Source organism: Helobdella robusta (assembly GCF_000326865.2).
Source record: "Helobdella robusta unplaced genomic scaffold HELROscaffold_35, whole genome shotgun sequence".
Taxonomy (NCBI): Eukaryota; Metazoa; Annelida; class Clitellata; order Rhynchobdellida; family Glossiphoniidae; genus Helobdella; species Helobdella robusta.
The window spans coordinates 333,399-349,049 of NW_008704704.1; the positions used below are offsets into that span (position 1 = coordinate 333,399).

Sequence of the window (15,651 nt, forward strand, 5' to 3'; positions counted from 1 at the left end):
TGTTATCACCGNTTTCTGTTTGCAATTGTGATGGATGCTGTGTGTGGAAACATAATGGAGGGGTTGTTATTTGAGATTTTGTATGCAGATAATTTATGGCTTGATGGCTGTTAGCATGGAAGAATCGCTGTTAAAATTTGACAGATGGAAAAGTGTTCTCGAAAAGAAAGGGTTAAAAGTTAATATTGGTAAGACGAAGGTATTGGTGAGTGGGGAAGGTAGGGAGCGAGTGATAAGTAAAATAGACCCCTGTGGGGTATGTGACAGGAGAGTGAAGGCTAACTCGGTATTGTGTATAGGATGTCAGAAGTGGGTGCATAAGAGATGTAGTGGTGTGAGGGGGCACTGAAAAAGGTGGAAGGCACGTTCAAATGTAAGAAATTAAGAAATGTGTTCATGGTGTGATTAATAGGACGGACGCAAAGACGGGGTTGAGTGGTGGTATTGAAAGAGTGGAAAGCTTTGTTTACTTAGGGGATAAGCTGAACGCGAATGGAAGATGTTTGAGCTCTGTTACGGCTAGAGTTCGTGTAGGATGGATGAAATTTAGGGAACTGGGTGGGGTGTTGTGTTGAAAGAAATGGTCAGTGAAGATGAAAGGGAGGGTATATAAAGCATGTGTGAGAGCAGCGATGGTATATGGTGGTGAAACTTGGGTGTTGAGGAGAGAGGAGGAAAGTGTACTACAGAGGGCTAAAAGAGCTATGGTGAGGATGATGTGTGGGGTTAAAGTGAAGGATAGGAGGAATAGTACAGAGCTGATTTCGATGATGGGACTGAATGAGAACATTGTGACATTGATAAGGAGATCAAGATTGCGGTGGTATGGACATTTGTTGAGAAGGGGTGAAAAGGTCAGGATTAGGCGAGCGTTGGTGTTCGAGGTTGAAGGAGTGATAGGAAGGGGTCGTCCGCGATTGGGATGGAGAGAGCAGGTGGAGAAGGACAGAGTTAAAGCGAGGTTGCGTGATAATGAGGCGAGTGACAGATGTGAATGGCGTCGAGGGTATTTCGGTTTCATCATAGGTAGCCAAACGGCAACCCCGATCTCGGGGAAAATGTCGTCTTAACGTGTGTTATGTTGTTGTAAATTTTGCTTTTCAGCTTTCACGTTTTGATTCTTAGAGGCATTTGTTTAGACTTATGTTTTGACAGTTTGACAACTAGGTCTGCCACAAGGAGTCTATGTTGAGCGACACTTGATTCGCCAGGTATAACTTTGAAATTTTTGAATAACCTTCGGTGTTGTTGCTTGACTGTGAAGAAATCAATTTGCGTTGCTGATGGTCCACTTTTGTATGTTATTAGATGTCCCAATCTCTTTTTAAAATATGTATTCAGTGAACAAAACCCGTTACTTTGAGCAAACTCAGGGATGCGGTTGCCATCTTCATTCCGTTCTCCATAGCCAAAACCGCCATGCACGTTGTCAAAACTATCTGTTTTCTTTCCAACGGGACCATTGGGATTGCCTACAATCAGGATTGTTTCAGATTTCGGTATTGTTGTAATGGTTTCAGAGAACGCAGCCCAAAAGTCATTTTTCATCTCTTCTGATTTGCCTGTCTGTGGTGCGTATGCAGAAAAAATAGTCATTGTTTGCTTTTCTTAGCGAATCTTAATCCATATGAGACGTGAGTTAATCCTTTTAATATCCAATACTTCTTGGGCTAGCGATTCTTTGACAAAAGTTCCAACACCATTTTTGGCCGTCTTTTGACCATTCCAGAATAGCTTATATTTTTATTTGTCTGAATTGATATGACAGACACCATTCGATTTCCATCGGGTCTCCTGAAGGCAGCAGATGTCAATCCTTTTACGCTCGATCATTTCTGCGATTTCCATGCTGCGGCAAGTCAGTGATCCAACATTGAGCGTTCCAAGTCTAAGTACCATAAGGGATCATTCTGAATTTTTCTGCAATACCCCTCCGCTATTGCATACTTCCCAGAGATTCTTAGCACCCCTTGACCACTTAAGGCCTGCTGGGGACTAGGATTTTTTTTGTGAACTGTTGAATTTTTTTGTGATGGCATGGAATAAATTTTGGAAAAACTTTTTACATCCGGATACCCATCAAGACGACAACCACCAGTTATAAGCGGTGGCCTAGCCTTTTGCTCAAAAGCACGCAAGGCAGCGTGGATGCGGTTTTATGTCATGCCCAGGACTATTGCTGGACTAATTCTAACTGATAAACGCTGTAGATTGTCTGATGATCATACCAATAAAATGATTTTTTGAGAGATCATCTTAAACACGCATTTTAAAAGAACATTTATTAAAAAAATATATATATATATGTTGGTTAATAAATTTTCAAAAATTTTTTAGAAGGGTTTTTTTAATAATAATTAAAAATAGTTAAAAAGTAGTTAACTATTATGAAGTAGTTAGTAACTACTTTTCTTGAAAGTAGTTGCTATGTTTTTAGTCAAGTAGTTAACTACAGTAGTTCACTATTTTTTTTGGAGTAGTTAACCCATCACTGCTAAAGGGTCATGCATTATAACGGGAAATTTAAACTATCATATAGATTGGAATCAGAAGCATAGAAAAAAGTTACAGACAACCTGTCCTTGAGATGCCCTAACAAAATAAGAAACCAAATCAGAGGAAAGAAGTTAACACAGATATGCGCAAAAGTTACAGCTTATGGGAACAAAAAGTGCGAGTCAGCTGGAGGAATTTAAAAAAAACATTATGTGGAAAAGATGAACTTGGAAAAGAAAATGAACAGATAGGCGATAAAGGACTACAAGGTAAAGCTGAGTCAAAACAAAAAAAAAACCGTAAAAGCTTTTAAAGTTATATGAAAAGCAAACAAAAAAAACCCGAAGGTTGGACCACTTAAAAGACAATCAAGGCAATACTGTCACAGATAATGAAAAACTGCGGAAATAATCAACAACTACTTTGAATTAGTACTGACGCAAAAAGATATGGAACGCATCTCAGAGCCTGAGATACTGTTTAAAGGAAAACAATAATAGATACTCAAAAGCATAGATGTTACCAGCAACTATAGACCAGTCAGTTTAACATGTATACTATGCAAAATTCTAGATAAAATAGTGAAAATGAACATGGTTGAACATCTGATGAATGACAAAATAACCGAAAACAGTCAAACACGGATTTATGAAAGGACGTTCCTATTTCTCAAAACTTTTGGATTTTTTGAGGAAGTGTATACAAACGTAGACAGTGAAAACTCCGTATATATGATTTGGATTTTGCGGAAGCGTTTGAGAAAGTGCCAAAAAACGACTTACCAAGAAGCTACATGCACGTGGAACCAACTGGCTGAAGAACAGAAGACAACAAGTATGGATCATCAAAGACAAAAATTTACCTTGAGTTAACGTCACAAGTGAATTCCTCAAAGTTTGCCGGCAACACGAAGCTGTGTGGAAAGATCAATAATGAGGAATATGCGGAAGTACTAAGACAAGATATGGCAAGATTATACAAATGGCCTGAGGATAAGCAAATGTCGTTTCATATAGATAAATGTGCAAAACAATGACAGTTTTCAAAACTGTATATTATTCTAATTTTAATAAAATTAATAATGACGACAAAAATTTGGTTATTTGGTAAGAAATATTAAGAAATTCAATAAAAATCTATCAAACGCTAGAAATTCGGTAGATTTCGTAAGAATGATTCGGAAACCAAAAAAAGAAAATTATTTTTTTTAAGCTCGGCCACCGTGTAACATAATATAACTTTTCAATGTTCTGATAAACAAGAATTGTTAAAAAATTAGAATATAATAAAATTGTTAATAGAAGAAAAATGTGTCAATTTTGATTAAATTAAATTTTAGCCAATTAATTGTTGAAGACAGAATCGTTGTTTTATTCGGAAATCAAATTTGTTACTCGATCGTCATTCATTGCTGGTATTTTGAGGTAAAGTAAATCTTTGTCCGACTCTGCGGTTGGTTTGTTAAAAATCCGATTTGGTATAATAACGCCTGATGGCCAAATCTTTAATTTAATAAAGGTCATTCTTCTCAACGCAAACTCTGAATGATGTTGATTTGTTGTTCTCACCTATTTTTTTCCTTCGTTTTGATCTTTCTTGAAAACTGGGTTGCATGACGGTACATTAATATTGTTAGATTTTAATTCTTCAATTACATCATCTTTTGCACACTCAACAACATTGCGGAGATAAAGGTAAAATTTTTATATTTTGTTAGCTTTTAATTTAATATGTTCAGATTTTTTTCAACTGTTTTATGATGTAATTTTTCAGTTTAAGGTGGTATGTTCAGTGATATCGCTATTATTTAAACGTGGTCTTATTTTTGTTTCGGCTAACCGGTGTTCATTATTCTCAACAGGTGAGTTTACGGCTGAGATTTACAATTTTCCTTGCTAACACGCACAGCATACGATCGGGAACTGTATGTGCTATCGTACAAGTTTCATTTAACTTGTTTAATTTCAGTTTAAGCGCTTCTATTTCTTTGTCGTTAATGTTGCAGACCTGAGATCGAGATAAAAACTTATAGTTAGAAATTGTTAAGCATGCACTGAGAAATGAACTGCTTGTTAATCAATTAGAGAATGTGAAGTAATTAAAATGGTCGTAAATTCATTTATGGATGTGACACTGCGATATGACACATTTACAAGCAGATCCGTAGCTATATACACAACCCGGAAGCAAGATTAGAGACAGAGAGAGGAGAACAACGAAGATGAAGACGGAACACAGTTGACGTAGAAGTCGTCAATGTGATTTAAGTAGTTATTTGGATTAATTTATTGTTTCTATTACTGCTGGTATTAAATAAACGTTCAACTTAGTTTGCGTTTAAGGTAATTGTGTTCTTCTATCAGGAATCTTGAATCTACGGATAAACGAGCTCTTGACTATCGTTGGAAACTACAACACGGTGTTGGAGATATAGCGAGTGTCGAAGCTATAACATCGGTTTTGGTGGTTACGAGGTCGAAAAAGTTACAACTCTGGTGTTAGAAATGGGATCTTAGGAGATAACACACTGGTGACAGAAGTAAGATTTTGAAAACTGGAAACTCACTGCAGTGAAGAACGCCAGGGCTAAGAGAACTCAATATAACTAGTCTGATGAAAGAAGCTTAACTATTGACGATTGGTTGTATTTCGTAATTTACCTGACGATTAGTTATTGTGCTGTGTTCTAACGATTTTAACGATTGAATAAATGAGTGATTGATCACAGCAATACACACAAGTGATTGCCAACACTGTTTTCTTTCTGATAAAGTTCATCTGAAATAAGTCTGTTCAAGAGTCAAGAATCCACATAGAGAAAAATAACCGTACCCTTACAAGTTCAAGGGGCCGGCTATAACATTATTTTCAATAGAGTTCATTGTTTCTAACTGTTGTATATTTATCATTTCTATTATTTCTTTTTTCATGAAATAAAATTTATTTTAATCCAATTTTCAATTGGAACTTTTCCAAGCAACCACTCACGTCAATTTCTATATATTGAATTGAATTGAAAAATAATTTATTTGGCCGAAAGCACAGGAGATCAAGATACATATTTGTATGTGCAGACCACCTTAACTAAAATATGTGCGATGAAAACATAAATCAAACAAAATATAAGGACTGATAAATAATAAAAAAGCAAACAAATTCCAAAATAAAACAGAAAATATTAATAGGTAACCAGACAGGGGAAATGGTTTCAATGGTTATTAAAATGACCTGACAAAATGAGTCTATAAATTGATGCTTTGAATATGCTATAGGAAGGTGAGTTTTTCACATTTTCAGGTAACGTATCCCAAAGACGCATTGAAAATGATAAAGCTGAATAAAGAAAAAAGTTCGACCTAGGCGTGGAAAGGTAAAAATCTGGATTTTTACGGAAACGATCACATCTAGTATTTTTAAATGAAACAAGTACATTGAAAAGCAATTTACAATAGTTCAACCTATAAATTTTAAAAAATAAAAGTAATAAATAACATATATATAATTGCTTTATATTATAAATATTCGCTAGACTGTAAAAAGAAGTAATATGGTCAAATTTACGTACATTAAATAAAATACGTAGAAAAAAATTCTGAGATAATGTTAAAATATGAAGATTTGATTTAGGAGCTGAACCCCAAACAGAAATACAATAAATAATATATGGTAATACGAGAGAGTTGTATAATGTGAATAAGATAAACCTAGGAAATTTAGTACTCAAACGATTAATTAGGCCCAAATTTTTAGTTAACTTGCTTGAAATGTGTTTGATATGAGTCAACCATGACAAATTAGATGAAATAAAGACACCTAAAAATTTAACTTATATATAATATATATATATATATAAATATGCTAATATGTTATATATATATATATACAGTTTTCAAGAAAATCAACCGCGTTAATACAATTATTATGTTTATACATTAATTTTTAGTCGACTGAAAAAAAACTTGAAAAATTAATGTATAAATATAATAATTGTATTAACGCGGTTGATTTTCTTGAAAATTGTATCGAATATGGTCTAAATCCTGATATATATAAATATATATATATATATATTGATATATGCTAAAATGGGACAATGCTGATGACAACTACAAACTTAAACGCACAAGTAGAGAAATAATTTTAAAAGCAAGATTCTTACGAAGAAATTCATCGATGCTGCAGCAACTTTAAAAAGTACTAGTAACATTATTAACTGAAAAGCAGACAATACCCCAATGTATGTCATTATGGATAGAGATGATTATAATGACAAACTGAATGGCATTCTCGGTGACACTGACAAATTTATTAAGAATAATAGTGATTCAAATGCTAAGCTTGAGACAAAGTTGAATCAGATCATCAGAACAATCAATGACAAAACAGAGGGGAAAATACCCATACTTACGGGCGAATATGAACCAGGATATGCTTAAGGTCCAGTCAAGACACATAAGGCTAACAACTGTCTACGACCAATAATTAGCCAAGGACCTGCGATCACTTACCCTTTTGCAAAATGCTCAATAAAATAACTACACCCTACACTCCTAACAGCTATAACTTAAAATCAAGTAGGGAATTCATAGATTTATTGTCTACAACAAAACCATTAACACAAAAATAGCTTCTTTGGATGTAGAATCACTCTTTACAAATGTCCCTGTAGAGGACACAATCAGCATAATAATAGATAAAATATACAATTCCAGTCATTCATCAATAACAATTCCAAAAGATGAATTAAATGCGCTGCTAAAAATATGTACACCCGAAGCGCCTTTCATTGGCCATTCATCAGCAAATATTATTGTTTTTATGTTATTCACTCTATTGACATTCCTCAGATGATAGTACTGTGATAAAATGCTTTGTTGAACAAATAACTTTTTAACTCTCTTCTGAAATCTTTTTCTGTAACAACTTGCTTCAATCAAGCTGGAAGATCATTCCATATAATTTTTGGAAAATGTCGGAAGGAATAATTGTCGAGGTTAAAAGCGATAAAAAATACGTAATTGATACGTCATTGTGTTATATTTGGTACGTTCAAAGCCAGATAAATGAAAAGGAAATGAAAACTTCTCTTTGAGAATTTTTTGAAGTTGACGACGTAAAAAAAAGTGCAAAGTTTTTGCAGCATGAAGCCTGCCGGAGTTTTCCGAAGACGTTGACAAGAATATTATGTGGGACGAATTTCTTAGTATATGTCGGTCAATTTTTGAAACTAAAGTCGAAGACAAATTTCCCTGTTTTCTCGCTGACGACTTGTGGAAAGTTACTAATTGTGACATTAAATTCGAGAAATTGTCAGCAAAACAGGTGAGGTTGCAAAAAAGTGTTATTCAAAATGGTCCGGCCGTTCTGGAATTTCTTGAAGAGCATGGCAATATACTGAGCGATGTCCAAAAAAAGGTGAACAGTATCGTGTGCAGTGATGTATGCGCTGATGGAGATTCAGATGCTGAGACATCAGTCGCTAAAAATTTGTCTGACATTGCTGAAGAAGGTAACAATGATGGTGGAAATTTCATGACAGTCAGACACAAGAAAAGAAGAAACATTTTACTATCAACTAATACAAGTCCATGTTGTCATGCAATATCAAAGACCACTGTTGAACCTCATAGGCCTACGCACTATAAAATATTAATGTTAAAGTTTTGTCTTGCTACCCTGTGTTCAAGAGGAAAGATGAAAAATTAAAACTTGATGAAACCCACTCTTCTACGTCATTCCGGTTGTGTGTAGATGAGAATAGTTGAAATATCAAGTTCTTGGCCTGATTATGTTCAGGTTATGAATTGGGTTTTCAATAACAACAGCAAAAGTGGCAGCACCAGAAATGTCGATGTCAATGTCAGGACATGTTCTGATGTGAAACGATGATATGGAACTAGTGTCATGTTTTATTTGCAAACTTTAAATTTATGATTTGTTAAATTGTCTTAATTTTTTTCATTTACCCGCTATTTTTATATTATACAAGTATACATTGTATATTCGTTTAATGTACATTGTGGATAAACTGTTGACTTTTGACAATCATTTCTTTAATTTATTGTTACTGGATTTTGAGAGTGCCAGTGAAATTTCATTTAATAGGCGCTATACAAATGCATTTAATATATATATATATATATATATTTATTTATTTATTTTTATTTTATTTATTTATTTAGAAACATTTGTATAGCGCAAATTAATAATTTCAAAAGCGCTATCAAAAATAAAATAACAAAATAACTGTGCATGATTGATATAAATCAAAATATTCAAATTCATTGTTTTTCCACAGAAAATAAGTATGTTTTTAATTCCCCTTTAAATGTCACAAAGTTAATTCCAGATCTTCTTAATGAAACTGGTAGGTCATTCCAGACTGTCGGACCTGCGACCGCAATATCTCTCGCACCTATTCGTAGATGCCTAGCTGGGACCGCCAAAAGATTCATATTATCTGATCTTAGATAAAAACAAGTTGTAGATGCCTTCATGGAAAATTTATCTGAGATGTAAGCCGGTGACATTCCATTCAAGGATTTAAACACAATCACTGCAATTTTAAAAATTATTCTTTTCTTAATTTTTAACCAGTTAAGCTCATTCAATATTGGAGTTACATGGTCAAATTTCAATTTGCCAGTTACAAGTTTTGCAGCCCTGTTCTGAACTGACTGAAGAATGTCAATTGATCTATTAGGCAAACCGTAAAACAAACTGTTGCAGTAGTCCAGTCGTGATGTTATGAACGCATGGACCAGATCCTCCAGAGTTGATCTATCCAGCAAATGTCTGACTCGATATAAATTTCTAAGATGAGCAATGGCTGAGACTGAAATCATCCTGATATTTAGTGGTGTTGGATGTTTAAGTCCTAGACAAGATTTCAGTATACTCCAGGTACGTCTACGTTAGATTTACATTTAATGATTTGGTTATTATAATAAATATTTTCAGATAGTTTACATAACCTTGAAAACATATTTTTATAATTACCATAAACTAATTTATCAAATACAGACTTGGAATTTAAGAATGTTTTATATAATTTGTTTTTAGTTATATAGGATATAACCAGACCCTTAGTAATCCAGAGTTTTCTCTTGTTAGTTTTTTACGGTATTCTTTACAGTTAATAATAATTGCATTTTTAATAACATCTGAAAATAATTTAAAAGCCAAATCCGTATCACAACAATTCAGGATACTACTCATTGAAATTAATGGAATAAAACCGAAGGAATTGAGTAGATTAAGAAATTGAGTATAGTTGTCTATAGTCATCACCGAGTAAATTTATGTTAAAGTCTCCATTAATGTAGACATTTTTAAATGCACCGGATTTAATATTCATAAATAGTTAAAGTTAAATCATTTAAAAGTTAAAAACAAAATAATATCAGTACTCGGAGGACGGTATCAGACAATAATCAAAAACTTAGTGTTATTGTTTACAAATACTTCAACTAGCATCGATTCAAAAGTATATGAATGGTATTGCAAATCATCACGAGTCACATACTTTAACCCATTTTTAACAAACCAACACCCCCACCAACATTACCAACATGATTCTGCATACAAAATTATATCCAGGCAAGCTAACCAAATCAGCCGTAACAGAAGTTAACCATGTTTCGGTAACAGCCATCAAATCTACAACCACATGAATTAATAAGTATATTAAATTCAGTAAACTTATTAAGTATACTGCGACAGTTAACATGAAAAATACTAAAATTACATGTATCAACAAACGTGCTTACATTCTCAGGTAAAATTGAATAACAGTCAAGAGAAATACCATTGAAAACATTAATATCAGGATCAACGTCCTCAAGTTGACGGAGTTTGCTATTGGAAGAAACGTTTGCTATTGGAAGAAATTCATCTCTGAAACGTTGATGATGTTGGATGACCTCAACGCATTGTCCATTACAGTGTTCACAAAGAAAACCATGTCTGGATATAAATCACTATGTGCCACCATCGTAGGTAGATGTTTTTTCATGATTATCTCTATTCACTGTCGACAGTTCTTTGTTGATGTTTTTGTTGTTGGATGACTCCATGGTGTGGTCTTTGATTTGATTGGGATGTTTGTTGAATATCCAATCTCTGATGATAACACCTGAAGGCCAGATATTAGGATCTCATATTTTCACAAGATCTTGCTTATCAATACATATTCTAAATGCATTTGCCAGGACATTGTCTTTCAATTCAAAATTATCACCTGGTTTCTTTTTTTGTATAGAATAACAAGAGATAACATTAATGTGATTAGCTTTTAGCTCATCTATCACATCAGCACTCGTGCAATCAAAAATTACCAAAATATATCACCGGAAACTCGGTTGCCTTAAGTTTTACAGATTCAGTCTTGTTACCGACAACTTTGTGGAATTTTTTAGGTACAATGAGTCTGTGGCTGTCTTGCTGGTTGTGAACTTCAACTCCAAGCACATCTTCATTGACATCTTTGATTTCATGAGTCAACGTTCGCTGCAGTTTATTTTTACGTTGTACCAATGAAAACCCATCTCCGGCTAGAGATTTGGCCAAATCTGAAAAAAGAGGTTGGGAGTTTTTAGGCAATAGCTGTTGTTGTGGAAATGGTTGCTGCAAAAATTTACCACTAATGTCAATTTTTGCTGAAAGTTTGTCAACACAGCTGGTTGGAATCAATTTTTTTCTCTGTAGCCGGAAGTTGGTCATTACGTAAAGCTGCATCAGATGGCTTGACAGCAAGTAAAAGTTTTTCAACAGAATTCACCAAATGAAGAATTTTATTTTCAAAAAAATTAAACTTATTTTCAATGATGTTCATTATGTTATTCAACACCTGCTGGCCATCGTTACTTGTTTCAGTGATATCAGGAAAATTAAAGCTACCTGCTAGGAATAGTGGCAGCTTTTCATTATATTTTTATCTTTTGCTAGCTTCAACAAGATGAAAATTTTTTCGAGGTCAATTTTAGGATTTAGTTTGGAACCTGGTTGTTTAGTACTCTTTTTTTCCCTTGACTTCAGAAACTTTACTGAATTTCCCAAAATGAGTTTTTTGGTTTCATTAATGAAATTTACAAAATAGTAGCAGGAACATTTTTCAAATAATAAATTATTGTCAACATTATCAATTTTATTTATTAAAAAAAAATTAAGTCGTTAATCACTATTGTTCTGTCGGCATAATCTAACATCGTGTTAGACGCCATACCAAATAACTCATAACATACAGCGTTAACAACTGTATGCTATATTAAACACTCCCAGCAACTTATGACAAACTTGTCAGCACAACTATTTTTCAATATAATTAAAAACCGAAATAACTAATTAATTTAATTAAAAATTAAATATCAATTTATTCGATAATTTAAAAATAACATAACACTCCTCTTAGTTTAAGCTATAAAATGTATCCAAAATTAACAATATATTACCAAACAATATATTATAAAGCACAAAAAAACGGAGAAATTGAAAAACGGCCATTCCAAAGAAAGCAATAAAAGATATATATATTAACTGAATCTAATAATTAATAATAATAAATTGAATTAATTTAGCACTCCACAATTTTGACGCTGTTTTTGCCGCCTTGACAACTATCGTTTAAAAAATATATTTATATTGTGAACTTTTGCTGCGCGTCGAAAGTATTCCCTCTCTTATTTATAAACTAACGGTTGATATATATATATATATATATATATATATATATATATATATATATATTAATATATATATATATATTATTATTATTAATTATTAATGAAACATTTATAAGCGCTAATTAAAATCAAAAAGTTCTCAAAAGCGCTATCTATAATCAAACAAAGTCAAAAAAGAAAAAAGTACAGTCAATGGCGGTAGTAACAAACAAATAATTATTCACTTAACAACAAAATCAAAGCGAAAATAAGTAAGTTTTAAGTTTCTTTTTAAAATCATCAAGTTTCAAATCTTTAATTCTAAAAGATCTCGGTAAGCTGTTCCAAACCATTGGTCCAGATACTGCAAAATCTTTTGATGCTATCTGCAGATTGACATCAGGTACAACCAGAAAAATGCCATCATCTGATCTAAGGTTCATACCACTCATCATTATAGACTTTTCTTTTATTTTATCTATCAAATAACTTGGAAACAAGCCATGCACAATTTTATACATTAAAATACATATTTTATATTTAATTATTTTCTTTATAGTAAGCCAATGAAGGCTCTTAAGAATTGGAGTAACATGGTTAAATTTGAGACCTCCAACAATCAATTTGGCTGCTCTATTCTGAATAGATTGAATTGCAGAAATAGACCTATCTGGCAAACCGTAAAACAGACCATTGCAATAGTCCAATCGTGAATGAACCAATGCATGCACCAAGGTATGAATAGCAGATTTATCTAATGACTTACGGATTTTATAGAGTTCTTGAATCTGTCCGGAGCAAGAATTTGTTATCATCTTTATATGATCATGCATCGATAATCTAGAATCAAGAATGAAACCCAGATTAGTTGCTTTGTTACTAAATTCTATTTTAACATCTCCTATTTTCACTGAATCGCTATTAAGTTTTATCAGCTGCTGCCATGTACCTATTGGAACAAATTTTGACTTTTGCTGATTTAATCTAAGACCATTGTTTGACATCCAATTATCTATGTTATGTAGGCAGGTTACAAATTTGTTGATTTCAAATTGCAGTAATTCTGGCTTATTACTAACTATAATCTGAATATCATCAGTATAGGCATGATATTTAAAACCGAAATTACCAATTACTTTAAAAACTTCAGCGGTATACATGATAAAAAGAATAGGCCCAAGCACTGAACCTTGTGGCACTCCTGATGTCAAAACCGTTTCATTAGATAACACATTATTGATGACTACTTGTTGCTTTCTGTCAAACCGATATGATCTGAACCACTTGATAACAGTACCAGAAATACCATAATCATGAACCAATTTTTCCAAGAGAATCTGATGGTCTACACAATCAAATGCCGCACTCATATCTAAAAACGCGACTAGAGCCACATGTTGTTTGTCCAAAGCAGCAAACAACTCAGAAAACACATAAAGCAGTGCAGTTTCCGTTGAATGATAGCGGCGATATCCAGACTGGTGAACTGGTAGCAGGTTGTTTACATTCAAATGATTCAAGAGCTGTTTGGCAACCACTCGTTCAAATATCTTGGAAATGAAACATATGTTGGAAATTGGTCTATAACTAGACAAATCATTTCGATCCATATTCACTTTTTTTAATACTGGATAAACCATAGCATGCTTACAACCATTAGGAAATGTGCCACTGCTCAGACTCAGATTTAAGATGCTGGTAAGAAAAACGATGAATAAATCAATATATTTCTTTAAAATATGGGTCGGAAAGACATTTATCATACATGTTTTTGATGGCAAACTGAGTACAATTTTTTAACGTCAGATTCTGTTAAAAGCATAAAGTCAGGAAAAGAACAATTCCCATTGTACTGAGTTTGACAAATAGTCGGACAATTACTCACATTGGTAAACTGTTTAATTTTATTTACTTTATCATTAAAAAACTTTAAGAATTGAGACGAATCTAAACCAACAATTTCACTCAATGACTGACCAGTGACCTGATTACAAAGGACTTTATTAATAACATTCCATAGATTTTTAGAAGATCCACTATTGTCTGCTACAAGTCTTTTCCAATAACTGTTTCTTTTTTGTGAAAAAAGCCTAGATTTATTTTTCAGAGCTGCTATCCACTCATTTTTACATTTCTCTGGCTGATATTTTCTGTAATTCCTTTCTTTCTTTCGACATAGTCTTTTGAAAGATCTACATTCACCATCATACCACGGAGCATTAACATCACATCTGACTTCTACAAAACGAAGTGGAGCAACTGCATCAGCCAATTTCTTGAGTTCAGAACTCATCATATCAAACTCAATATTAATATTATTGCTTTGGCAAGACCTTGATAATGGAGAAGTCTGTATATATTTAATGAGATTGCTTTCATTTAGGTATTTCCAGGATCTAAACTTGTTTTTTGACTATTTTAAGACGCTTATGAGTTAATGGTATGTTAACCTGAATTAAACTATGGTCTGAAAAAGTCCCACTGGGAAAAATCTTAATATCTGAAATCTGAAAATTTTGAGAACAAATAATCAGATCAAGAATACCTCCATGTTCATGAGTCGGTTCGTCGATCAAATTTTTTAATTGAAACATTTCTAATATTTCCAATAAATTTACAGTATGACGACTTCCTGTTTCTCAAGGTGAATGTTGAAATCGCCCAAAAGTATGATATTTAAACTAAAAGAAGTGATATTTTCTAGTAAACATAAAAATTCTACTTAAATTACTAACTAAAACTGATCCTGGCCTGTAGAGGGCTAATAGAACAAAATCTTTGTTGCTAATAAATAATTTAACAGCAAGTGCTTCAAATGAACTAAATATTGGCAGATCTATTTTCTTAAACTTAAATTCATTACTGAAGTAAATAATTAAACCCCCATGGTGAGGATCATTTATTCTTAAAAAATCAACATAACTATATCCTGGTGGCATTGATGATTTAACAGAAATGTTATTCGAAGATCCGTGCCAAGTTTCGACTAAAACGAAAATATCTAGCCCATCATGAATCAAATCATAGATCGTATCAGTTTTAGAAATCAATGATCTAATGTTCAATAAACCTAGTGTTAAATTACGATTTATTATGTTGCAGTCTTTATCATTGTTATCATTTATTTCTAAATTCTTGACATATTTTATATCAACACTGGTTTTTTCTGTATTTTTACAATCTTCCATCTCCCTACCGTCCTCTCACTCTGAACAAAAAATTTGATTGTTTTCTTCTCGCTCCATAACTTTAGCTTTTCAAAAAATGATTTATTCCTGCCTCTGATCCTTTGTTAAATCATAGTTCAGTCCAACATGTGAAAATTCTTTTAACGACTTGAATTTATATACATTTCTCATTATTGAGTCTCTGAGTAAAACGCAATCTAACTTTATCAAAATGGGTCTAACGACAGTTTCGCATTTCCTTCCCAGTCTCATTATTTTGATTACATTTTTTTACTTTTAACGACTTGAATTTATATACATTTCTCATT

General features: G+C 32.9%; 3 protein-coding genes across 3 annotated transcripts in view; 2 read left to right on the forward strand and 1 right to left on the reverse strand.

Annotated features, from left to right (window-relative positions):
• The window catches only part of HELRODRAFT_175767 (hypothetical protein), a gene marked incomplete at both ends in the record, with an annotated part of 4,030 nt that extends 2,031 nt beyond the window's left edge, over positions 1–1,999 (forward strand). The window contains 2 exons of the mRNA XM_009023159.1: positions 1,374–1,507; positions 1,860–1,999. Of these exons, the coding sequence (XP_009021407.1) occupies positions 1,374–1,507; positions 1,860–1,999 (274 nt within the window). The remainder of the gene's footprint in view (positions 1–1,373; positions 1,508–1,859) is intronic.
• Positions 2,000–7,680: 5,681 nt separating this feature from the next.
• On the forward strand, positions 7,681–8,385 carry HELRODRAFT_175768 (hypothetical protein; the record flags this gene model as incomplete). Its single annotated transcript, XM_009023160.1, has 2 exons — positions 7,681–8,034; positions 8,248–8,385. The coding sequence occupies 2 exons, from the start codon at positions 7,681–7,683 to the stop codon at positions 8,383–8,385; spliced, it is 492 nt and encodes a 163-aa protein (XP_009021408.1).
• A 2,090-nt stretch (positions 8,386–10,475) lies between these two features.
• On the reverse strand, positions 10,476–11,217 carry HELRODRAFT_175769 (hypothetical protein; the record flags this gene model as incomplete). The annotated part of the gene is made up of 2 exons (XM_009023161.1): positions 10,476–10,630; positions 10,833–11,217. The coding sequence occupies 2 exons, from the start codon at positions 11,215–11,217 to the stop codon at positions 10,476–10,478; spliced, it is 540 nt and encodes a 179-aa protein (XP_009021409.1).
• Between the last annotated feature and the right edge of the window lie 4,434 nt (positions 11,218–15,651).